General features: G+C 40.0%; 1 protein-coding gene across 13 annotated transcripts in view; it reads right to left on the bottom strand.

Annotated features, from left to right (window-relative positions):
• Window positions 1-25394, bottom strand: part of RASGEF1B (RasGEF domain family member 1B) — a 181991-nt gene that overhangs the window by 18080 nt on the left and 138517 nt on the right. For 10 of the 13 annotated variants that reach the window (XM_025289835.3, XM_025289837.3, XM_045166270.1 and 7 more), the window contains exons 2-10: window positions 14480-14662; window positions 12626-12748; window positions 12141-12278; window positions 6288-6500; window positions 5714-5788; window positions 3781-3876; window positions 3567-3669; window positions 2046-2125; window positions 1804-1899 (exon numbers count right to left, since the gene is read on the bottom strand). In XM_025289835.3, the coding sequence (XP_025145620.2) occupies window positions 1804-1899; window positions 2046-2125; window positions 3567-3669; window positions 3781-3876; window positions 5714-5788; window positions 6288-6500; window positions 12141-12278; window positions 12626-12748; window positions 14480-14662 (1107 nt within the window). The remainder of the gene's footprint in view (window positions 1-1803; window positions 1900-2045; window positions 2126-3566; window positions 3670-3780; window positions 3877-5713; window positions 5789-6287; window positions 6501-12140; window positions 12279-12625; window positions 12749-14479; window positions 14663-25394) is intronic. The other 3 variants (XM_025289836.3, XM_025289838.3, XM_045166271.1) reach the window with 3 other exon arrangements.

Below are 25394 nucleotides of genomic sequence, written 5' to 3'. Positions count from 1 at the left end.
ATCCCTGGGTTGGGAAGAACCCCTGGAGGAGGAACTGACAACCCACTCCAGTATTCTTGCCTGAAAAATCCCATGGACAGTGGAGCCTGGTGGGCTATATAGTCCATGGGGTCGCACTGAGTAGGCATGCATACCTGCACGCAGTTCCTGATTAAGAGAGGTGACTCTACAGCCGCTTCCTCCCTTGGACAGAGACCCCTGTAACTCACAGAGGTTCTGCAGAGAAAGCCTTGCACGTTCTGGGTGCTGGTATCCTCCCACAAGTGTGCTCATTTTCTGAAGCTTAAAAAGCTTCTGATTAGATTATTCTCAATCTAGTCATGGAAGTACTGAGATGTGGAAAAGTAGTACTTAAAAGCTCATACAGGGACTTCTCTGGTGGGGTCCAGTGGTTGAGACTCCACACTCCCAATGCAGGGGACCTGGGATCTGGGGACCTGGATCCTTGGTCAGGGAACTAGATACCACATGCCATAACTAAGACCCGGAGCAGCCAAATAAATAAACATTAAAAAAAATAATAATAAAAATAAAAGCTTATATATTCCCTTGGGCTAAATTGAGATAGTCATCTCTGCTTCATCCCCACTCTGACCTTGCTTCTTTATTTAAAAAATTAATGTATTTACAATAGCTCTCAAACATGATCAGAACCAAAAATTTAGATTTTGGTGAGAAGCAATTTAGCATGCTTAAAAGATGGGGTTTCTTTTTGCATTTGTTTTCATTTTAGATCACGGAGGCTGAAGCTTTTGAGGGTGAGTGACCAAGAGGGCCTAAAATCTTGTATCCTCATTTTCTTTGATTTGTTGGAGCATATAGTTCGAGTTAAAAGATGGGGTAGAACCTAAGCAGAAAATTGTTTTCACCAAGCAACCTTCATCAGCCCATTTACTGTAACCAAGTATTTACTTCTCAAATAACATGATCTCCTAATGTCAAAATGACTTCTGCTTCCCATGTATGAAATGTGGGTAAATGCCCTTCCAAGTCAGGAGCATGGCTGATCCAGGACGGTGTGAAACTGTTTAAGGGCAGGGCAGGTAGTGTGCAGACCATTCATTTCTCAGACCTCATCCTGGCACTTTTCCCGCCACCCACATACCCAATTAGTAACAGCAGGCCTAATGCTACAGCAACTAACCTACTTTCTGAAAATAAATGACTTAACCATGGGAGGTAAGCTAATTCTTTAAAAGATTACATTAAGTCAGCTACCTTGTGCAGAGCTTAAACGTCTGTACTCCATTAAATCAAATTACTCTCTAATGCCATTAGTCATCTTCACGTAGGACTTAATTTATTGCTTGAAACACAACTATGACACATTACAAAATAATCACTTAAATAATGCAATAATAACATTTGCAAAGCTCGCTACCAAGTTACCTCCCCCTTTCCTCCTTCTTTAGCATCCCCTCTCCCTATGTGGCAAGTGAGAAACATATCTACAGCATATGAACTTTCTTTCTTAGATCTAAACAGGTAAAAGCAGCTGAGTACAGTGCATTTCAGGGCTTCTCCGGAAGCTCAGTGGTAAAGAATCTGCCTGTAAAGCAGGAGCTGCAGGAGACACGGGTTCAGTCTCTGGGTGGAAAAGATCCCTTGGAGGAGGGGATGGCAACCCACTCCAATATTCTTGCCTGGAGAATCCCCATGGACAGAGAAGTGTGGTGGCCTACAGTCCATAATTTCACAAAGAGTCAGACACAACTGAAACGACTTAGCACGCACACACACACAGTGCATTTCAGTGCAACACGTGGCAACTATGCCACGAATAAAACTTGTTTAAACACATACCTTCTCTCTGCTGCTATGAGCAGTTAAAGACCTTTGCGCTGCCCCACGAAGAGCTGTTCGATAATTATAGAAATTGCTCGAAGGGTCCATTTGATGCTGTAGACAAAAGAGAGGAGAATATGAACTACACACTTCTCACCTGCAGAAAGTTTATGAGATCATACTTTAAATGCTGGATTCAAAAAGTCCAAATAATTCCAGGGCAAAATGTTACTTAACAGCAAGAGATCCGCTTCACATACCTCAAGAACATCGAACTTGGCAGTCTTCACTTTGGCCCAAGTTTTTTTCAGTCGAGAGACGGGGCTCATGTTCATGCCAGCTTCCGATTACAATGGAAGGCGAGAAAAAGAAAGTGGAAACAGAGAAATCAGAGAAGTCATTCTAAGGTACATTCTGAAAAAGTGTTCATTACTAAGTGAAAGGAAGTTAGCTTTATTTAAAAAAAAAAAAAAAAAACTTGCCAAACGATTTTCCAAAGTAGCGGTCCCATTTCACAACCCCACCCAGGTCTGAGAATTCTACTTGGTCCATAATCCTCACAATATTTGGTTCAACCAGTCTTCTTAATTTCAGTCACTCCAGTGTGTGAAATGTATTTCACTGTGATTCTAATTTTAATTTGTATTTCTCTGATGACTAATGAAGTAGAGCTTCTTTTCATATACTGTCTGGCCATCAGTGTATCTTCTTTTATGAACTGCTCATGTATTTTGCCCTTGTTTTCACTGGGTTATCTGTCTACATCGTGTTGCTCTGTAGGGTCGTTTACAGAGTTTGAATACAAGTGTTCAGCTAGATGTATTACAAACACTTTCTCCTGTGACATAAATTGCCCTGACATTTTCTTAACAGTACAAGAGGGAAATTAGGTAATCTTCTGTTACCTAGACTGTGGGCCTTTCAAGTCCCTGATTTAGATGACTTTTCTGTTCACTATTTTTGTGCAGTAAGCCAGACAATAAGCTGAAGATTCACCAGTTATTTTTATGGGGGAGACGAGGGGGAAAAAAGATTTTTTAAGAGAAAAAGGGATGCATGAGGGGGGTTATTAAAATTAAAATTATTGAATTAAATTCAGTAGATTCTCTGGCTTCAAACTGACCCTGATTCTAAAGAGCCAGGTAAATATTCATATATTTACTGAGTACTTATAATGTATAAGATAGCCATATCGTTTATCATATAAATCAGGATATTTTTAAATGAAACAGACATTATCAATAATCATAGCAAGAAAACAGGTATAAACTAGAAAAAAAACAAGATACAGTGTTACCCCCATGCCCTATGTTTATTGAATGAATAGTCGCTGGTATTAAAAATCCTTGTGAGGCTAATGAGGTCAGCAGATGACAAGTACTAGGAACACGGGTAGTCAGAAAATGTTCCAGTTTCTCAGGCCAACCTCTTGTCTTACCAGTGGAATCATTTGATTTACTCTCAGATCATGTTTCTATAATGCTTGATACACAAGCTTCTCAAACACTTTCTAAAATCCTTAATTTAGGCAAGTATCTTTTATAGATAAATATTCAGATGAAGATTAACTAAACATATTCCATGAATTCTTATATACTTATAAAAGATTAAACATATTTATATCAGTTTGTATATTTAAAGCTTTCTGATCATTCTGAAACAAGTCTGGATTAATAAGTACAGTTTTCATGAACAAAACTGTACTATTTGCTAATTCTTAGTGGGTCCATTTCACATAACCTATACAAACAAAGGAAACGTATCTCTCAGAAAACACTCACAGATTATTGCCATCAAGGAATTGAAGTTGCCAATGTTAAAACACTCCCGAGCCACGTCAATGAAATACTCAATCATCCTTGCTCGATGCTTCTTCTTTACAGGCTGTACAGAATGAGGAGAAAGAGAGCAGTTGTCTAACATGTAGGCCCAACAAATATAAAGGAAGTATGAAAAAGTAAGATAGAGGGCTGGGAGAAAAATTCATTTTCTCACCATGCAGATTTCTGTAGCAACCAAGTAGCTGAGGCGATTAAACCATTCCACGTAGGCTTCTAAGTTCCGTGTTTTCTTCCGTTCACTGTAGCAACTCTATTGAGAAAGTAAAATGAGCAGATGAGTTGGAGGAAAAAAGGGTGTATGAGACTCTTGTTTTTGTCAGATATGGGCCTTTATTCTCAGTTTATGAATTAGGAAGACTTTTGAGGATGGGGAGGCAGTGGGGAGGGGAAAAAGAGAACAAACCCCTAATAGTCTTGACTCTCCTGCCTGTGGGTCTGCTATGTCACTTCAGTTCTGTCCGACTCTTTGTGACACTCATGGACTGTATTGTCCGTGGAATTTCCCAGGCAAGAATACTGGAGGGGGTTTCCAGGCCCTTCTCCATGGGATCTTCCTGATCCAGGGATCGAACATGCATGTCTTAGATCTCCTGCATTGGCAGGCGGGTTCTTTACCACTAGGGCCACCTGGGAAGCCCATGACTCTCAGTACAGAAATATCAGTCTCTTAGAATAGTCCTGTAAAAACCTGAAGATCGAGAAACCTATTCTGCTGCATTCATGACAATGCCTTCTCTCCCAGGAAACTAAATTACTCTGGGTGAGAACGGTTCTCAGAAGTACCATTCCAAAATATATATATATATATGTCTTTGCTGCATTCTAAAACAATCTTGACCAATTAATAGCGGTGTGACTACCTACTGCTATTCACATAGCATGGAGGAGCTGAGAGTATAGAGGTCTAGAAAATTTTCTCTTAAGATTAAATCTAGGAGATAATTTTGGAACACTGTGTAGCAAGAAACTAGTATATTCCAAGGTAAGTAAAGCGGAAGTTTACACTATCCCGGTTTTTGGAGAGTGAGTGACATATTGTTCAAAAGCAAAAAGAAGTTAAGCTCATCTCAGAATTCAAGGCCAAGCTTAAACAGGTTAATTACACCCCTCTTTCCTTCCTTTCAAATGAGGCAAACAAAAAAGTCCACTAGCCTCTATTGCAAAACCTGATCTTCACTTCCTGTACTGAGCGAAACTATTCTAAGGCCGGAAAACAGCTGCTGCCCCTACTCTGAAAGAGGAGCTTTCATTAGTGGGTGATACAGTCTTTGCCTAATACTTCTGGAGGTAACGCAAGGAAAAGTTTCTTATATGTGTGTACGCCGACCTTACAGCCATGCCTACCATCAATTGCTAACCATATGGGCTGCACTCAGGCAACAAACCTGCCATGAGGAATGCACATTAAAACAAGAGGCAGAGCAGTAAAGACCTGTCCTCAGCACACTGGACATGCATCCTGTCTTTACCGCCCCTGTTACTGTTGAATCATGAGCAGAGCATCCTCTCGTATTTTCTTTCTGACTTAATCTGCTAAAACCATTATCCTTTATCTCCTACCTTCATCACCACAAATGCCTGCATCTACTTGCTTATTAAATTTCCCAATAAGGAGAGAGAGAGAGGACAAAAGTTGGTGATAGGGTAAAAATACTGTTATGGCACTTGGAGACCAGACTCAAAAATAAAAATGTGATGAATCAGACATGGCTGTAAAAAAAAAAATCTTTCTGAGGGACTTTCCTGGTGATCTAGTAGTTAAGATTAAGACCCCGTGCTTCTGCTGGAGGGGGCACAGGTTCGATCCCTGGTTGAGGAACTAAGATCCCACATGCTGTGTAGGATGATCAGAAAAAAAAAAAAAGCCTCGTGCACGAAGTGCAGGCATACCTCAGAGATATCGTGGGTTTGGCTCCAGACTACCGCAATAAAACAAATATTGAAATAACGTGAATTTTAAAAAAACAACTTCCTGATCTTTAAAACCTAAAACAAAATTGTTCCAATTTCTGTATCTCATACCCACTATCATGGACTAAAGAATTCCATTTCCAACTTCGGGGCTAACCTCTGGGTAGACCCATTACCTTGTCATTGTCCAAAGGGTCCTTCTGCACAAAGGCCTGAACAAATTCTTCTGGGCCAATGTAATTGAGCCTCTCCTGAAACACAAACCCAACAGTATTGAAGAAACACAAGCTTCAACAGTATTGAAGAAAAGGAGAAGGAATGGTCTTTCCATTCTGTCTATTAATTTCTGCCACTATCCATTTTTAACAGGCAACTTGTAAAATGAGCCTTTAACCTTCAAAACCGTCATCATCTTTAAGATCTGAGCAGAGACAGTTTTCTGCTTGGGTCAATGTATACTAGAAAGTAAAAGGCTGAGCGAGCTATGGAAAAATTCATTAGATGGGGAACATGAGGAAGGTCAATAACCTCTTCGCTCTTGCTTAGTATTTATTTTAAAGTGAATTCTCAGAATATCAGAAACAGTCATATGCAAATATCTAAACAAAACATGCTGCCGCTATTTCATAGATTAGCTCCCATTTGGATTATTTTCACCTCTCCCTTGACATTACTGCCGATGAACGTGCTATCTGGTTACCACGGCAAACCAAGTCTGGGTTATAAAGACAAGGATGACAACGGCCTCACCAGCTCTATGTGAGTCAGCTGCTGGGCCAACGTGTAAGGGTCACTGCAGACAGTGATGATGTCCCTTTGGATGGACTGTGGCTTGGTCTTGAGAACTGTGAGTCGATCTGTTGACGTGGAACTGATTTTGGCCAGTACTTCCTCATACTGGCTGAGTGCGGCCAGCTTGCGGATCAGACACTGGATCATCTGCTGGACATTCTTCCGATATGTCTGCCAGGAAACAAGCAAAGGATGACCTCCTCACTCTGCCTGTGCATCCACGCCACAAACTCAAGAGATCTGCACTTGATGCTCTTACTTTGATGCTGGATAGCCACCTTGGTGGAGGGCAGTTAGAGGCAGTCAGTTTTGCTCTAACAATTTAAAAGACACATATACATACGGAGTCTTTTCAGACCTGCAAGATTTAGTTCTTTCCTTGGGTTGCTCTTGGGAGTGCGACTCAAGTTGGGCCATGAAACAACTACAGTGATATTTTAGATGAGCTATTGAGGGAATTCCATATAATAGGAACCACATACAACTAATGTTCTCTGGACTGAAATAGGAACCTATTGGTTTTCTTCTGGGAGGTGAAGATGCACAGATCTCAAGTCAGAGCGTCCTTTTCCTAATTCTTTTTCTTTAGGCCCACCTTCTTGATTTTTCTACTTCTATCATTCCCAATCGCATTTGTCTAAGTACAAACAACTATTTGTCAGAAATACACCATCACTTCCTACTCAGCCCCTAACCACCTTCCTGACTTCCACATATAACATGAGTCCCCACCAAAAGAAGCCTTGGATATTCCTTTTTGGTATCTGACCTCCATTCGGCTCCTGTCTTTGTTGCACTCATGAGTCAGTGCTAATGTTTACAATCAAATTCTTTCACATGGCAATTCTCCCCGTAATGCTACTACCAGCTGCTGCCTGGTTTGTGACTACATCATGCTACAGCCACGCACTAAGATAAATTAGTATTAAAAGCAATGCATGTATTATAGATAAATGGTAGTCTCTTGACTTTTAAAATAGTTATTAAGTCCAAAAAATAACCACAATCAATCCCTAGGGGGCAGTTATCATGATGTAAGTTAGGGGTATTCTTTTATTCTTCCTTTTTCAGCCAAAAATTGCCAAACACTTAGCCATCTAAGTAAATTGTGATGCTGGTATCAGAGAAAGGCATACAGGCTAATTCATTGCTAGTGTGGTCCTTAGGTTAAAGCTCCAAAGAGGGACAGCCCCAGTGAATTTACAGATGAAAACCCTATATACATGCTTTACTAACTAATCAGCTCCTTTTCAAAAAGTACCACAATAACATTTGCTGAGATTAATTACCTGAAAATTAAATGGCATCTTACCTACAAGCCTAAGAGCCATCTTTTTTTTTTTAACAGTGGTAATTTGTTTTACCAGAGCATCTTACAAAATTTTAAATGAACAGATGTTTTCATACTTAAATGGAGGAAAATCACAAACAGGAGGGAATGAGCAATTCTCATACAGTCAAGGCGAAAAAGCACACACAACCTTCCTTCTCTTCTTCTCTATTTGTCTGGTATATATTCCACTGAGTTCTTTAAACTGGTTAATTAGATGACCTTTTCCCCTCTTCTACCTTCACAGATCACCCTAAAGTCACTAATGAAATACCTAAGTGTTTAAAAAATTGAGCCTTCAAAGCGGCTATCTTCCACACAGCACTAAAGTTATCAGTTTAGAAGATGCTATCTATTTGATAATATGCTTGTCACTCAAAGAAAATGCCTCTTCCTTCAGAATTCAAAGCACTTCAGGCCAAATTGAGGGCTATTTTAAATCCTTCGCTGGGGGGTGAGCAAAATGGGTAAGAGGGGGTCAAAAGGTAGAAACTTCCAGTTATAAAATAAGTCATGGGGATGTAATGTCCAGGAAGGATGGTGACTTCAATTAATAATACTGCATTGCATATTTGAAAGTTGCTAAGAGATCTTAAAAGTTATCACAAGATAAAAATTTTATAACTATGAAAGGTGACAGATGTTAACTAGACTTACTGTGGCGATCATTTTGCCATGTACATAAGCCATGAATCATTATGTTGTACACTTAAAACTAATACAAGGTTATATGTCAACTGTACCTCAATGAAAGCAAAGAAGAATAAAATAAAAATCCTTCATCCCTATTTCCCTTGCTTCTTCTACTTTCATAATCTTAAGTTACGTAAAAATCCATCAACTTCAAATGGTTTCTGCGGTCTTTGGTTCCAAATATCATAATAAATGCTCCCCAGGTGATTCTGACACACAGCAAAGAATATCTGGTGAAAGATTCTTATTCTGCACTTAAAAAGTGCTTTTTAGGGAACAGGCAGAGGAATGTACAGTGGAGGATTCAGCTAGTGAGCAAAAAGCAGTATAATATGAGGAGAACATGTATGCAACAGGGTACAGGGGAAGAGCCATTCAAATGACAAGGAACGAGTGTGTGTACAGGTGCACACGCAGGTGTGTGTGTGTGTGAGACAGAGAGGAATATGTGTGTGTGATACGTATGTGTGTGACCTCTTTGAAAAGTCTGTTGCTACCACTTGACTCCATTTGAGAAACCAAGGCTTGGTGTTATTAAGCACGCGTCCTTCCTGAATCATGGATTGCTAAATATGTACTTAATCTTTTTTATAACTTCAAATGCCAGTGTCAGTAATTACCTGGCAAATAAAGATAGAATAAAGACCAGCCCCTTAAGGAAGAGAAAATTGCATTCTGCCCACAAGAGTCATTTGTCATGTAATTCAATCATCAGTTTCATTTCGGGTTCCTTGCAGCCAAGTCCTAATAAACCTGTTCATTTTGGGCAAATCCTGAGGCAGGAAACATATTAGGTCATATTATGTGGAACTGTTCTAGCAGATTCACAACTCAACTAAATTACATAGGGAGCACACCTGGATCTATTGGCTGCCAAAAAAAAAAGTCCCAGGCAAGATGCAACAAGTCCCAACCTAAGCTCACACTCCTTCCCAAGAAGGGAGATCCTTTTTCCAGTGGAGGGAAATATTTTTTCCTTTTCCAGTAATTGATTAGTTTGTTAACTCATTCATTCATTCATCCATTCAAACACTCCTGAGTGCCCATTAAATGCCAGGTACTGGGCTAGGAGTTAAGATGCTATGTGAGCAGAAGGGGCACAGCATGGAGTCTAGATGGGGGGAAAACAAGTCATAAAGAGAGTAATTACTAATCACAGAGTGCTATGAAGAAATTGGTGGTGAGAGCCAACAATGGGGAGTGACCATGGCTGGGTGGTGGGGGAAGATCTCTCCAAGGAAAGACACTTCAGCCCAAGACAGGTTAAGTGGCCTGCCAAGCACAGAACTGAGGAAAAGAGCATCAATCACAAAACTTTACTTCTAGGATTGACAGAAATGAAGAAGGAGCAGAGAATTTAGAGAACTTGCCAAAGCACTCAAATCAACCAGCTGCCAAATCATGGACCCATTTCTGAATACTGGCTATATAAGTGGCTGAAGAAATAGCATCTCACTATAAACCCAGTCGAATCATGGCAGGTGACATCTCTCCACTCAAACCCTAGATGAATCAGCCAACTCCGTGGTTATACTTGGCTTATCTTCTCATCTCCTCTTTTCACACTTAAAACTCTCTGAAGATGTCAGGGTTTATCAAGGATTTATTATGAACACAGGAGGGCTGAGAAGAAGCCCAGGCACAAGACTGTCTGGCTCCCTTGCTTGGTTCCATCCAATTCTTAAATGGCTGGATCCTGTTAAAAAGAGATTGGACCCAATCTGGCCAATACTGATAGCAGCGATCCCCTTCATGAACTTCCATGACAAGAAGGACAAAAAGCCATCCATTTGGCACTGTATCGGAAAAAGATTTTCAAGGTATTCCTTTGGAAAAAAACAAGGCATCATTTCTACCTTGTAAAAAGGCGATAGAGAAAAAGGAAGCTGACTGCCATATCAACTTAAGTCTCTAAACACAACTTAACTGAAATGAAACACTGCCTGACTCAGGGCTTAGCCTCACACAAGAAAAAGTCCTTATGATGCCACTAATCTTTTGAGCAGCTTGTCATAAACTTAGGTCACTGAGACAGCCCTGCTTCTGCCAAGCAGCATAGCAGCTTAACCCTCTAAGAAAAGATTTACTAAAAAACAGTGATGCCTAAGTTTTGCCTTTATGAGTGATGAACATACCAATTCCTATCTTGCTAGAACCTGTTACACACAAACTAGCAAAATGATTAGAAGTGTCAGAATTTGCAAAAGGACCCAGGCAACTACTCATTCAGCCTTGTAGAAGTTATGGCTGTTCTGAGCACCAGTGTTCAATATAAAGTCGTATGTGCTTATGTGCTCAGTCATGTCTGACTCTTTGCTACCCCACCATGTTCCTCTGTCCATGGAATTCTCCAGGCAAGAACACTGGAGTGGGTTGCCATTTTCTTCTCCAAGGAATCTTCCCAACCCATAGCTCGACAAAGTCATAGGGGAACTGTAAAAGGATTAATTCCACTTTCATGAGAACATAATGTGGCAAGCATGTGCACATTTTTCAAGTGTTAATCCTGGAAAAATTTGTCTGATTTTTTTAAGTTTGGGGAAACAGTATTAAAACGTATTCACCAGAAGTAGACAGAATAGATAGGGTGCCTTGTTATAGGATCTTGACGGCACATCACTGAAAGAATGATTTCTCCAGTTAGGGTATCCATAATGGGAAAATGCATTTTAAGACAAATGAAACAAGACACCACTGGCTTTGCCAAAAGCTTCATCTATCTTTTTTGAATGTTGTATCTGGGCCTAAGTAATGTGTTCCCTGGAGCACGCCAGCAACACGGAAACTACAAAGGCCTCCTTGCCCAACAAGCCTCAACACAGAATACCAGTCCTCCAGGCTTGCTTCAAAGAGGATAACCTTGAATTTGTCATAGCTAGTTAGTGCTTATCAAAGGCTCAATTGAGGAACGTGATATTTACGGAAGATTATCTAACAGACTTATTTTTCATCTCCACCTAGTCTAAGTGCTAGCCTTGAATCAACTTCTGGGCACAAGACTTGAATCCTTTTTTCTCTGTCTTTTCTACTCCTAAAGAATTACCTTTGCTAATTTATAATAATCTAATGGCTGCAGTTTTTACCAAGGAGTTATTTGTTGTAAACACAACACAGAACAGTTTCCATGATCATATTCACCAAGTCCTTGCAGGACATTTAAAAAATTTTTTTATTTAATTCTTTGAAGAATTTATATGGTTTTGCTCCTCTGATAGTGAAAATTATATAACCAACTGTGTTTTCCTTTTACCTAGAGATTTACAGTGAAATACAACAATCTTGTCCTAGTCAACTGGTTCTTAATATTAGACTATTCGTTTTCTCCTTTCCATGATACAGACTATTTCCGATTTAGTATTACTAGATATTCCTAGATATTCCTTATTATCTGTTAATATATAAATATGTTATTTTACATGTATTAGTATTTATATCTCCTACTGTGATATTCTTTATCTAACTTGCTAGATCAAACCTTTCTGGAAGGAAGAGAGGTATCAATAAAACAACATGAAAACATACTTGCAACATGAATCCTCTGCATGAACTGACATGAACATACCCCCAAATTAATCACATAAAACTTTAGATCACATCCCTTTGAAGTGGGATCGTCTAATCAGCTCTGTTTGGCGCACCAAACAGAACAGTACTCTGTGGAGAGGACTTGCCCAAAGGCAGAAACCCAGAGGAAGCAGAGGAGATGCCAATGTACAAGTCAGCAACCACTTCCCAACTAAGACCCTGCCTGGAAATGCGAATGACTCTATTCAATTTAGGTTACCAACCTCCTCGCCACTGGCTATTCGGTGAGCCAGATCTTTTAAGTTTCTCATCATTCTTTCATCCCGAAAATCATAAGGAAATGTTTCTGTCCATTCTGTCAGGAGCTGAAGAATTTTCGGTGCAATTTTTCTTATCTGATTCTAGGGAGGAAAAGCAAACTGAATTCAGTGATATCCATCAAATAAATAATTACCAACAATGCTACTGATAAAGTTCCAGTGCAAAGTCTTTGAGGCTAAAGAAGCTCTAGTGCCCCTCTCCCAAGTCAATGTCAAGTGCTACCAGCTTCAGGAAGGACCTGGGGATCTTCCATGGCACTGGACTTATATTTCTTCTTTATACCATTCCCCATTCCCTTTGCATAGCCGTGATACTCTTCAGCCCAGGGAGAAGCCACGGTGACTTCAGGAGACCCACTTCACAAGATTTAAGCCATAAAGCTACCAAACCCAATAGGAAAAAAGTAAAGTTCAAAATATATCATTACCTTATCACTGTTGGGATCACTTAGTCTCTGGTGCTCAACACATAAGTGGCAAACTTTGGCCATTAGCTCATACGGATGCATAAATAACCGAGAACTCAACAGGAAGGTAAATATGTACGTTCTCTGTGGCAAGAGAAAAAAAAAGTTATCATGGTTAGAGCCTACATCTGAAACTAGTATCTTCCCTAAACCTGATGCATCATATATCAAGTTCTCCAGTGATGCTTACTAGTAGGAAAACAAGATGGATTTCTCCTTTACCTTCTGATACATCTTTTCCCTTAAACCATACTAAAAATAACAGAAGTACAGGATAAGTTGAGCTACTAAATTATTCACACCACATTTTTATATCTACCCTCTGGGAGCCTGCATACCAGGACATATAACTCAGCCCAGTAAAGAAGAATGAAATTCAGCCCACGGAGATCAATCTAACTTACATACACCACCCGTACAGAATCTTGTTCTGTGTCCAAATATTATGGTAACTCAATGGAAATTAAAAAACAAAAAACCACCCAACCCACATCAGTTCAAGGATTCTCCAGTGGGTCCAGTATTACACACTGGAGCATCTGTGTGCTTGTCAGAACATTCAACAGGCGTTCAAGTCATCTGTTTACTTGCTCAAAGGCTAAGCAATTTGATAAAACATAATATCACACTATATATTTTTCTTTAAGCACACTGTCTCCCAAGAAGCCAGTAATGAAGTAATGCTTATTTGTTATAATAGCTTCAGACTCCCAATAAAAAGAAAAATGCCATGGGTTTTTTCTCCCCCTGAGGCACCCTTTTATGGCTCATAAACACTTACAGGGCTGAATAAGGGACGCCTTTTACTTTTGATTACAAGTTTTCCCTGTGTGGCAACATATTTGAAAATGCTATGTAACAAATCACACACAGAGAGAGATAACTCAGGAACAAACACTACAGTGAACTCCAGTGGCAAGCACAGACTGTCGTTTGCACACCAAGGTCATTATTACATTTATAAAAGCATTTGAATCCAGTGTCTGGATATCTTCATGAAATCTTTATCAGCAAGCAGCTGTTGAGGAACGGGGTCAGCCACAGCACAAAGGAAGTGGGGAGAAACATCACTTGCTCTAGAAATAGAAAACCCGGGTTTGATTGCTGATGTCGGGCGTGAGACCATGTGCCAACCGAATCCCAAATTTCAATTTTTTTCCTCTCTGAGTCTCTTGGAATTGCTCTAAAGACTGAGAAAATATAAATGGATTTCCTGAATTAGAAAGGATTACCTATACATATGTCAGGGATCAAAGGAAAACATAAGCAAGCATATTATCTGATGTCCAGTCTACAAAGAATTGCATCTTGAATGTAACTCGTGTTCTCTTTTCTAGGAAGCTTCCCTGTGTTGCTTCACCTTTCTCAACATAGTGATGGTCTTGGAAACCAAAAAGGCACTAAACATTCGAGAAGCATCCGAGGTTCTCTGGCATTTCTATTTAAGGATCATGGTACACGCACGAGTCAAACCTTACAGTTATTTAGATGGTCTCTGACCATCTACACTGTGATGCCAACCCTGAAAAGAAAACTAATATGCAGAACTATCGTATCCAGGCTCAACTGGGTCTCAAAGCACTCAATAATCAACCTGCAACTTCTTGTTAGAAAAATTCTTAGCAACCCAGATATAATTGTGGAGCATCCAGGGTCCCTGTCTGCTGCTGCTGCTAAGTCACTTCAGTCATGTCCGACTCTGTGTGACCCCATAGACGGCAGCCCACCAGGCTCCCCCGTCCTTGGGATTCTCCTACTCTATTGTAATTTCTGCTGGATACCAAGGATGTGTTTCAGAAACATGTGAATACTTACATCCGGATAATAATCCACATTGGGTACCAAGTGCTGGATGAGCGCTTCCAGAGACCCGGAGAGGAGGTTGTTGTCATGGTAATACAGCCCCCCACAGCTGTCCTCTGCAGACTGATAGAGGTTTCGGTTGTAACCACTGCTGTCAAACATGGCAGAAAAGGGAGGAGTCTGAGGCATGCTTTCCTAAAATGAATAAGAAAGGAAGAAACACGGTGTCGGTAATAGGCAGTCCCAAAGAAAAGCAAACTTTAATACGCTTTCACAGTCATGAAGAAGCAGGCAAGTTTTAACCCAGGTTAGATTCTGAAACAATCTCAGAACTCATCAAGAAGTACACTGCTTTTGAACAGCACACGAATGCATATTTTTGAGTACCAATCGTGTCCAATAAAGTACCATGAAATACTTGAATCAAAGGCTCCAATCTATGCCTAAAGTCAAGTCTCTGGCTGCTGTGTTTAGATCTTATGCCTTCACATTTGGTTAGGAAGGCAGGGAGAGGGGTTGAGCTTTAAACTGCTTTATCCTCCCAGTCAAGTATCATCCTAAGGTGGAAACATGCACCTTCAAAGTTGGTGGGGAAGAATTACATAATGCTTAAGAAATATTGGACTAGCATTGGGCATATTAGGAGATAACCAAAACAGAAGTTGAAAACCTGAAACCTAAGAGAAGCCTAGAATTAAAGTATCTGTGTGTGTACGTGTGTGTGTGTGTGTGTGTGTGTTTATGTTCTTGTTTAGTCACTAAGTCATGTCTGATTGGTTGCAACCCCATGGACTGTAGCCCGCCAGGCTCCTCTGTCCATGGGATTTCTCAGGCAAGAATACTGGAGTGGGTTGCCATTCCTTTTGCCAGTGGATCTTACCAACTCAGGGATCGAACCAGAGTCTCCTGCACTGCAGGCGGATTCTTTACCACTGAGCCACCAGGGAAGCACTGTGTAAGTTTATAGACGCATATATATATCAGGAGATTTCATGCCAACTCCTCAGCATTCACTGGAAGTCTGATGCCATTCATTTTTGCCCCTTTGTGTTAAATTCTTTCGGGGTGAAGGGCTCTATAAAGCCTCAGTGCTCGGTAAACACACAGGCTGAGAAAGCACCTGACTGAGGAACAAGGAGTGCTGTGACGTCCGCTCCCTGTGTGTGCTTTCCTGCTCACATAGCCCGCATAAGAGGGTGTTTGCTGGAGGCCAGAGGCTATTAAGTTATTACTTGGATTCCAAGGAACGGAGCTCCTGGCCCCAGAACAGACTCCCGTTTCCAGCAGCCTGTCTGGACAATGGAGGCATTCAGGAGTTGCAGAGATGGAAGGTTTCAGAGGCAAACAATGAGGGAAAGGCAAACTCCAGGGCTTGGACTGACAGGCCCAGGGTGTTTGGAGGCTGCAGGAGGACACAACCTGGGCTAATCCTTCAAGAGGCTTAAGATATTTGCATCCGAATGGGGGCGGGGAGTGGGGTCTGTCTGTGGCTGTACATCCCTCTCCAAGCACAACTGTCCCAGGTTCCCCCTTGCCACCCTCCCACTGGGGCCAGAGCATCACAGTACCTGCACGTGCCTGGGCAGGGAGCTGCCAGGGGTGGGGTGTTGGGAACAAACAACACCCACTGTAAAGCTGCCCTGGCAGGTGAAATGGCATTTAGGGAAAGAAGCATCAAGAAAGTGAAAATGGAGAAAAATAATAATTTCAGTATTTTGTGGTCGATCCCATCCATAAACCAATACTGAGGGAGAACATAAAACCATCCATGGTGAAATAGCACAGAGAAAGAAAGATAAACCTCATATGATACTGCTTATATGCAGAGTCTTAAAAAGTGATATAAGTGAATTTATTTACAAAACAAAAACAGACTCACAGACATAGAAAACAAACGTCTGTGTTTACCAAAGGGGAAAGTAGTGGCGGGAGGTGGTGGTGGGGATAAATTAGGAATTTGGGATTAACTGATATGCATTACTATACATAAAATAGATAAACAACAAAGACCTACTGTACAGCTCAGGGAACTATATTCAATCTCTTGTAATAATCTATAAAGGAAAAGAATCTGAAAAAAGAATATCTTTTTCCAGTAGTCACGCAGGGATGTGAGAGCTGGACCATAAAAGAGGCTGAGCACCGAAGAACTGATGCTTTCAAACTGTGGTGCTGGATAAGACTCTTGAGAGTCCCCTGGACAGCAAGGAGATCAAACCAGTCAATCTTAAAGGAAATCAACCCTTAATATTCTTGGAAGGACTGCTGCTGAAGCTCAACACTTGAGCCACCTGATGTGAAGAACCAACTCACTGGAAAAGACCCTGATGCTGGGAAAGATTGAGGGCAAAAGGAGAAGCGGGTGACAGAGGACGAGATGGTTGGATGGCATCACCAACTCAATGAATATGAGTTTGAGCAAGCTCCGGGAGACAGTGAAGGACAGGGAAGGCTGGTGTGCTGCAGTCCATGGGGTAGCAAAGAGTCAGACATGATTTAGCGACTGAACAGCAACAGTATATATATGTACAACTGAATCCTTTTACTGTACACCTGAAACTGACCCAACATTGTAAATCAACTATTCTCCAAAAATACAGTCACAAATGGGAAGAAAGTGAGGACTGAGAATCACTGTCTGGGGAGACCAGTAACCACCAGAATCATTGCTGCCATCCCTCTCGCTTGGACGTGGTCATAATGGCCAAGGGACCAGGAACATTGAGATGCAGATGTTAACACAAATGCTCTCCACTTAGTTGGTAAGATCTTATACACAGGAATCACAGTTAAATAAACAACTCAAGGCTAACGTTTTCTAAGACAATGGACAAAGTATGCTTCTGTCCTCTTTCAAACTGCCAGTTTTCCATGAGTCTGTTTCACATGCAGTATCATCTTTGCACATGGGTTGTTCCTGGTGGGAAGAAAAACAAGAGACCATCTGCCCTTGCCCTGAGAAAGTCCAAATGTCCTTCAACTGGGACACCAGAGACTGAGATGAGAAACACCTAAAAGTTACAGCCTGGAAGGAACCTTCCATTTGGATGCGGTCACCTGCCTCTGGCTTAAAAAAGCTTTAAAACCACACAGTATCCTTGGCATCCAAGGTTGACGAGTGGAACTCACTCCATCATGCCCTTGAAGGTTTTCTTTTTCCCCTTCTGCCAAGAATCATGAATTTTCCTTGATTTTTCCACTCACTCATTGCTACTAAAACCATCATAGTAAAGTGCTTTGGGGAGAGAGTAGGCCAAGAGTTGGGAATTTCAGACAATCAGAAAGTGCCAAAAGTTCAAAAGGACCATAGGAAATCAACTAGTCGAAAATGGAAATAGATTTCATTTCACTTTCTAACTGCAATCAATCTGAAGTGGTTGCCCAGAGGCCCCACGAAGAGTAAGGATTCAAAGGCTGTAACTAGGTGGGGAACATATGCTAAGGGATTAGCATCTAAGGCTGTAACTAGGTGCTAAGGGATCAGCAATGACTAGAAAACAGTTCTGCAAGAGGCCAAGGACCAAGCGCCATGACAGTCAGGTCCACTCTCCTCTGTCCACCAGTGCACAAGCTGAGACCCTGTGCAGTGAGGTGAAGTGACCAGATTAGGACCACACAGTCACGTGGCTACAGTATCCAGTGAGCCCGATGGAACGTTCTTGCATCTTGCACACACACACCCCTGTGGCCTTCGGTTGATCGATGATCGACAGGAATCACTAACCCACAAAATGGTCACAAATTACTCAGAATTCCCTTTCAAAAAATCAGCACCAAAAGTACTTCTTAATTATTTACTCCCATAAAGTGGACAAGGATCCAGATATGGACAAAGACGCAGACTGTATGAAGCCTTCATCTGGGGCTTAAGAGCCTTGAAAACTTTGGAGACTCACTTACTCACCCCTAGGTATATCCTTCACCTGGAAAATTATTTCCACTTCTGCTCTCTCCTTCCAAAATTCTAAATAATAACAAACTACCAATTTCCTTTATGGCAAAGTTAGAGCATTTTTTAGAGCAATGACAAAAGGCATTTGTATTGTTCCTGGGAACTGTGTACAAAATATCAACACACCAAAAAAACTCTCTGACCAGGTACCAAAAGAAAATACTGCAAATAGCAAAGGATGTTAAACTGAAATAAGTTAATTGGAGTTATAGTTTACTAAAAATCAAATTTAAGAAAAGACCATGTCACTGGTTGCTTTCTGCCTTCTAATTAGCCCAAAGTTCTGGTGCTGATCAGCTGATTGTTTGACCACAAACCATCTTGATAATTCAACTTGCATACCATGTTTCAAACCCAGGTCTTCACATTCCAGGTTCAAAATTTACAACTCTACATCATGCTATACTGCAAATGGTCTTCTTTGAACTTCTAATGTTTACCCATAAAATGAAAAGCCTGTCAGTCTGCCCCAAATTGTAGTCTATTAGAGTAATTTATATGCTTTACAAGTTCTACATAAATCCTTGCTCCCAAGATGTATGATAGGCCATTAATTACTCTTATTAAAAAGCAACACTGTCAACAGAAGTATTTAAGATACTGACCTTTGCCATCAAAGAATAATCCCCTCTAATCAGAGATTTCAGAGATTCTAATATACACTTCTTTGTATTTTAGTTTCTTTGAAATTGGGATTCATTAGATAGTTGAGTGACAAGAAAACACATTTAACCATCAGTCTTTTTTTTAGCAATATATAAAAGAGCATCTTATAATGGATGACATCTTAGACTCAATGAAATACAGTAATATTTGCTTGTGTGTACTTTATAGATTTCCAGAAAAAAAAATCTGATGAGATAAAATGACACAGAGAAAGCGCATAGATCACAGTAGGCATAACTAATTTCTGGACAATCTCTAGCAAGTGGCCAGTCTGTTTTCTGGAAAGATCAACTGCCTTGTGTAATAGATGTATTTGTTAAACAAGGGGAAAGGTCAGCAGAATGGCACAGAAAGTACTGTTTGTGAAGTGGATTTTTAAATACTTCCAAAGATAAACATAGTGGAATTTTTTTTCTCTCAAGTATCTTTCCTCTTATTATCCACATCAGGAACTACTGTTTATTTAGCATTACTCAAACTTGATGTCCAAGACTTTAGTTCAACCTGCTACAGTTCTAGAATTAAATAGGGAGGCTCAGAAGATTAAATATCGGCTTGGTTTTTGTTTAAGAAAACAAATTCACAGAATGTCCAAGTGCTGGACATGAGAATTCAAAGAAGCATTTAGCCCCGGGTGCTATTAATTCCAGGAATCCTTTGCTGACGTTACCCCAGTGGACGAAGGACTGGGTTTAAGGTAGTTCCTACCCACAGCTTCCATTTATTTTCTTTAATCTCAGTGAAGCTCTGGCTTCTTATCTGCAGCAAACCTTCTCTTTATAGCTCTCACAATTACTATGTTCTGTCTGTTGGGTTCTGTAAACTCTCAATTTACTTACCTTCTCATCCTTTCCAACATAATCTCAACACTAACTTCTCCATCCTTCTTTAGCACATCCTCCACCAAGTTCTCCATCCTTCTTTAGTACAAATTTTACCCAACCCAATGCACCTGCTGTGGGGACCAGCTAGCAAAAATTCTGGTTTAGGAGAAATTCACTTTTTTCCAAAATTGAAATAAGTGACAGCATTAAGTGCTGTGCTGTGCTCAGTCTTGTCCAACTCTTTGAGATCCCATGGACTGGTGCCGGAAGGCTCCTCTGTCCATGGGATTCTCCACGCAAGAATACTGGACCAGATTGCCATTTCCTCCCCCAGGCGATTAAGTACTGTCCTTAATTTGCTGGTTAAGTCAAACTTCAAAAGAGTTAACTCCTTTGGAAAAGTGAGATTTATGTGAGATGCTTGAAAAAGCTGTTGACTCTATTCAAATTACTACCAGGAAGATAAGGCTTAAGAGACAGGTTAATCTCACAAACAGTTTGCATTTTGCAAAGTTTCATTTGTAACCCAGTTGCTGGAAACTCAGAATATATTCTATTTGGCCAGTGGCTCTAGCTTTTTAGGGAGATCACAAACTTCTCTGCAAGAAATCAACCAACAAATGTGTATATACTTATAGAGAGCTCAGATCTCAGATTAGGAAGTATGTGTGCTGGCCTATATAGAACTTGGATTTGTATTTATTACCCACTTCCTCAAAGAAGGAGAATATGGTGGTTCTGAAGAGAACCTTGGTGTAACACATTCAAAACTGGCTCCTTAGAAAGCAATAAATATTTGTTTGGTTTTTTTTTTTTTCCTGGTAGTACTGATCCAATGGAGTTAAAGAGAATGAAAAAGACACTTCTTTTTTGGGGGGCAGAGATAATTAAATAGGCCTTCCCACCCCGCCCCCCACACCCTCCACAAATTGAGGACTTTGGAATGGAGAGAAGGCAATGAGACAGTGGGAAATGAATTTGGTTTTTAAAACAATGACCCAGGATAAAAGAAAGCTTTGAGTTGCCAGAATTAGCATACAGATTACAGGTTCTTCTGGGACACTTCCCAAGGGGAAGTAAGCGATACCCAACCCAGGTATACAAGATGAATGCTCTTTCTTAAAATGAATTTGGGAACCTGGAAAGTTGGTTGACAGACAAGATATCTCACAGGAGCAGCTAATTCAGTCACAAAGATATATCATGTTCTTTCAAGGACCCTGCCAGAGTTCAGCGTGACATTGATCCAGCAGCAAGGAAGCAGGCTCTGGGTGATTTAAGGGATGAATGGATTTGAAAGGCATGCCTAATGGTTTCAAACCAACTAAGGCACCAGATGAAAAGCTGCCTTTTCTCGAAACAGCAGACTGCGTTTGAATCAGCGACTGCTTTTGCAGAAGGTTATTTATGGGGAGGCAGGTGCAGGAGGCTAAGGTGGTTTCAGGTGACAATGCAAATTGGAAAAGAGGGCCAGGAAAAGATGGGTGTGGGAACTAAATCAAAGGCCATCCTTCAACATCTGCTTAAGGTGTTTTGTAAATCTCTACCAAGATGTCAAGTCAGCATTTCGTTTACACCCAGGAGAATGAGATCGCAAAGGGTAGGAGTACAAGAAAAAAAAGAGGTGTATTTCTCCCTATTTCATCACAGAGCGCCTTGGTGAGATATTTAATAAATCCAATGCCTTTATATTGATTGCTATCCTTTTGCTTCTGTTAAAAAATGCTGGGCATGTGTCCCAGTGAGGTAGAGGACAGCCACTCTATCACAGTTGAACTTCGAAACCATATTTGCTTAGTAAGGAGAGGCTTAATTTAAGATCCGGGAATGACTGGTTCCCAAATTCCCATCCAGATTCCAGAGGAACTTTGCCCTTTGGTGAGAGGCCACCACTTCCCTTTCTCACTTGAGGTTCCAGAGATGGGAATGAAAAAAGAGTTCACATATTTCAGCTTGACTCCAGCTGGGATCTCAAGTACTTTTATCCTCCTACAGGCACTGCGGAATCTCAGAAGACAACAGTTAACAGTAGGCTCAGAGAGGGTTTCTCTAATTATGGATCTGAGTTGAAAAAAAGTAAAATCAAGTTTCCAACACTATCTAAAACAGGATTATTTTGAGCTTGAAAATGTCTCAAAGCTTATCTTCTCATTTCTTCCTAGCAGCATCTCTGGATGCTAGAAAAGCTACACCTTTGCTAACCTCCTTGAAAAAAGAGGTATTGTGTTGAGATTACAAACAATACAGAGCAGACAAGTAAGAATTGACTCACCTCTTTGGCATGAGAACAAAAAGTAACTAACTCCCAGATAAGTACATTCTTTGGAACTGAGCCCCAAATGCTTAGGAGATCTCACACTCAAGGGGAAATAATCAGTATTTCTGAGGAAAGAAGGTCCTATTTCTCTCTATAAGGATGAAATAGGGGTATTTCCTAATTTGTTACAGGTTTCCATATAAAAAATGAATTTGCATTTTGCTTCATTTGTCCTAGATGCTACCTTTTTTAAACAAAACTAACTCCTAATTAACGAAGGAAAAGAATTCTGACTCAAATAATTACTATCTTTGGTTTCCTTGGAAGAAAAACAAAGCTAAAATTTGTCATCTTTTGACTTGGGACTATCTTGTCAGCAGTTTATCAAGACACAAAACAACAATTCAGTACATGGAAACTATAAATAGGCCTAGAGAATCATTTAAAACCTTTCTTTGAGATAAATCTTTACTATTTTTTTTTTTTTGTAGGAAATGATCACAGTGCATGTTGATATTCTTCCTGCACCGTTTTTCATCTACAATTTCCATGCAGTTCCTGAAGATAACAGTAGATGGCTCCACGTTCCTTGTCGTTGGAAGGGCTGGTGCATTCTAGCAGAAACAGTAGGTGCTGGTTTAATAAAATAAAATTAAAAAAAAAAAAAAAAGAAAAGTAAAATGACAACTGGAGTTCTGGGGGAAATTTTTTGAGAAATTGGCGTTTGTGATTGTGGCCAATTACTGAACTTTGGGAGGTGGCATTGCTCATGATATACAGTTGCAAACATACAAAGCCAGTCGGTCTTATTTCCTTATGTCTTGGGCGCTGTTTATGATGAGAATTAATTGTCATTTTCCCAGAGGAATAAAAATGATCTTCTGGATAATCAAAATCATCATCATCTAATTAAGGGCTGTCAAAAAGAACTTGCTGAGATATTTGAAACTTTCTTTTTCTGGCCAATACATCAGCCACTTACACACGTAGCTACTGAGCATCTAAAACATGACTCGTGCTATTTTTTTGTTTTGTTTAATTTAGTTAAACTTAAGTTCATATATCCCCATGTGGCTAGTTACTGAACAGCACTGGCTATCGTATTGCACAGCACAGAGATAAGTAGTGGAATCATCATTTACACATGATAGATTTCAAGTCAAACTACAGAATATCAAATGGGGAAGCAACCTTAACTAAAAGGGTTTATGTTTCTCAACCCAATTTACCTCAATAGGAAAATAACCTGATATTTAGGACATTTCGTAAACAAGTATAATTTTCTATTAACATGGTTACTAGGATAATATTATCTTTCTGACTGCAAGTTCTTGAAAATGTACCCTTATCTGCCACCCCCCTCTCCATTCTTCCCTTTTAGATAAATAGAAGGATATTAGTGGTCTATAAAGTGCTTTCCTTTCTTACAAGACTAACTTGTGCTTTCTCTGTGTTACAGTAATTTTCATACCAGAGTTTCCTAATACAATATGAATCAACTGAATGACTTCTAGACATAGACATACCTTGAAACAAGGTAATATACAGACCATATAAAGTAATATACAGACTGGTCAAAAGACTGATTTTAAGATGATCAGTTTTAATAGTAACACTAATTTAAAAGGTCAAAAAATTTTCCTCATTCAGCCTTCTTGAAAACTAGCATTTTTAAAAACACTTGTAGGAGAAAAACAAAAGGCAGTTCAGGTAAATTATAAATCTCTACATAATTTTCATCAATAAGAAATTTCACTCTCCTGTCTCATTTTTGTGTACCCATGAAGTAGCTGAACATCTAACCACAGATCATGACTTCAGCCTTCATTCTTCCACAGCCAATAAATGGTACAAATGAATGAAGTGATAGTATAGCAAAATAAGTCAGCTAACGTAGAGCTAAAAGAGACTCATAAATCATCTAGTTTGACAACTCATCAATTTCACAGATATTGCAGGCATAGGGAGAGAGGGAGTGACTTGTTAGGGCTCCAGACTGATTAGACCCTTAGTCTCTACTTCCAAGGCAGAAATCTGCCTATAGCACTTGGCTACATCTGTCATTCTAGGATAAGAGGGTTGCACAAATCTAATTTTTATAAATTTAACTGTGAACCCAAAAGTACAACTGAAGGAGAGGTAACATTTGAATTCAACCACTAAAGACAAAAACCTCATCAATCTTAAGCAGTATTTTCAATAGTACAATTTGTCTCCTTACAACCACACAAAAAGTTATGGCTTTTCCATTTATTATCTGTGGCATCAGAATCAAGATTCTAAGTCCCTGCTTTAGAGATGCCAGATTCTTCTCCCAAGGAAGGGAGGATACTCTTATTTCCTCATTTCCTGTTCAAGCAGATATTCTCTCTGGGGTCATCCGAATGCTCCTCCAAAGTCCAATTGTTCCAGGCCACCTCTGGAGACTGATGAAGTTGAACCCACCTTTTCCTCTGCCATATTAGGTACCTTACCAACATAGACCATCACCTAGCTTTGCCCTTCAATTTTCTTAACCATTTCTTTTTTCTCCTAGAGAGGTGTTATTCGATTGATATTTTTTTTTTTTTGTCTATTGTAGCTTATTAGCTAGTAGTTAATTTTGAACTGTAAGAATGCAGTGTTAGTAATAATATAAGAAGTGTGAATTGTGATAAATAATATTTAAATATTTAATATATGGATAAGAATAAATTAAATTTAAAAAACAATAAATATAAATGGTTTATGATTTTCTATTCCAAAAGTCAGTAGGGTTTCAAACATCAGATTAAGTGTCTGCTGCTGCTGCTGTTAAGTTGCTTCAGTAGTGTCCGATTCTGTGCGACCCCATAGACGGCAGCCCACCAGGCTCCCTTGTCCCTGGGCTAGTGGAGCATATAAAATAGAGCAAGACTGAAAATGCACCAAGGGTGAAATAAATTCTAAGGCTTTAATAGTCCATTAGACCACTGGAAAGTACTAGGCTTAGTAGCCAGAAATGTTGCCACCTCTAAGAAAACAAAGGATTGACCAACATGTAGTAGAAGAATGCCAACAAGAAACTTGCTAATCCGTAGCTGATCATCTCCACTTTTTGCCTGAAAGGTGTAACAGAGCATCAACTGTGAACCCTGATTTCTGTCAAAAATGCCCCAGGTCCTCCCTGGCCCAACCCCCTCCTCCCTCCCCCCCAAATAAAATAACCATTAATAATAGGATCCAACAAGCTGCCACACTTTTTAATCT

The sequence above is a fragment of the Bubalus bubalis genome, chromosome 7 (genome assembly GCF_019923935.1).
Source record: "Bubalus bubalis isolate 160015118507 breed Murrah chromosome 7, NDDB_SH_1, whole genome shotgun sequence".
Taxonomy (NCBI): domain Eukaryota; kingdom Metazoa; phylum Chordata; class Mammalia; order Artiodactyla; family Bovidae; genus Bubalus; species Bubalus bubalis.
Note: the sequence above shows the minus strand (reverse complement) of the source record. Positions and strands in the feature narration are given on the sequence as shown.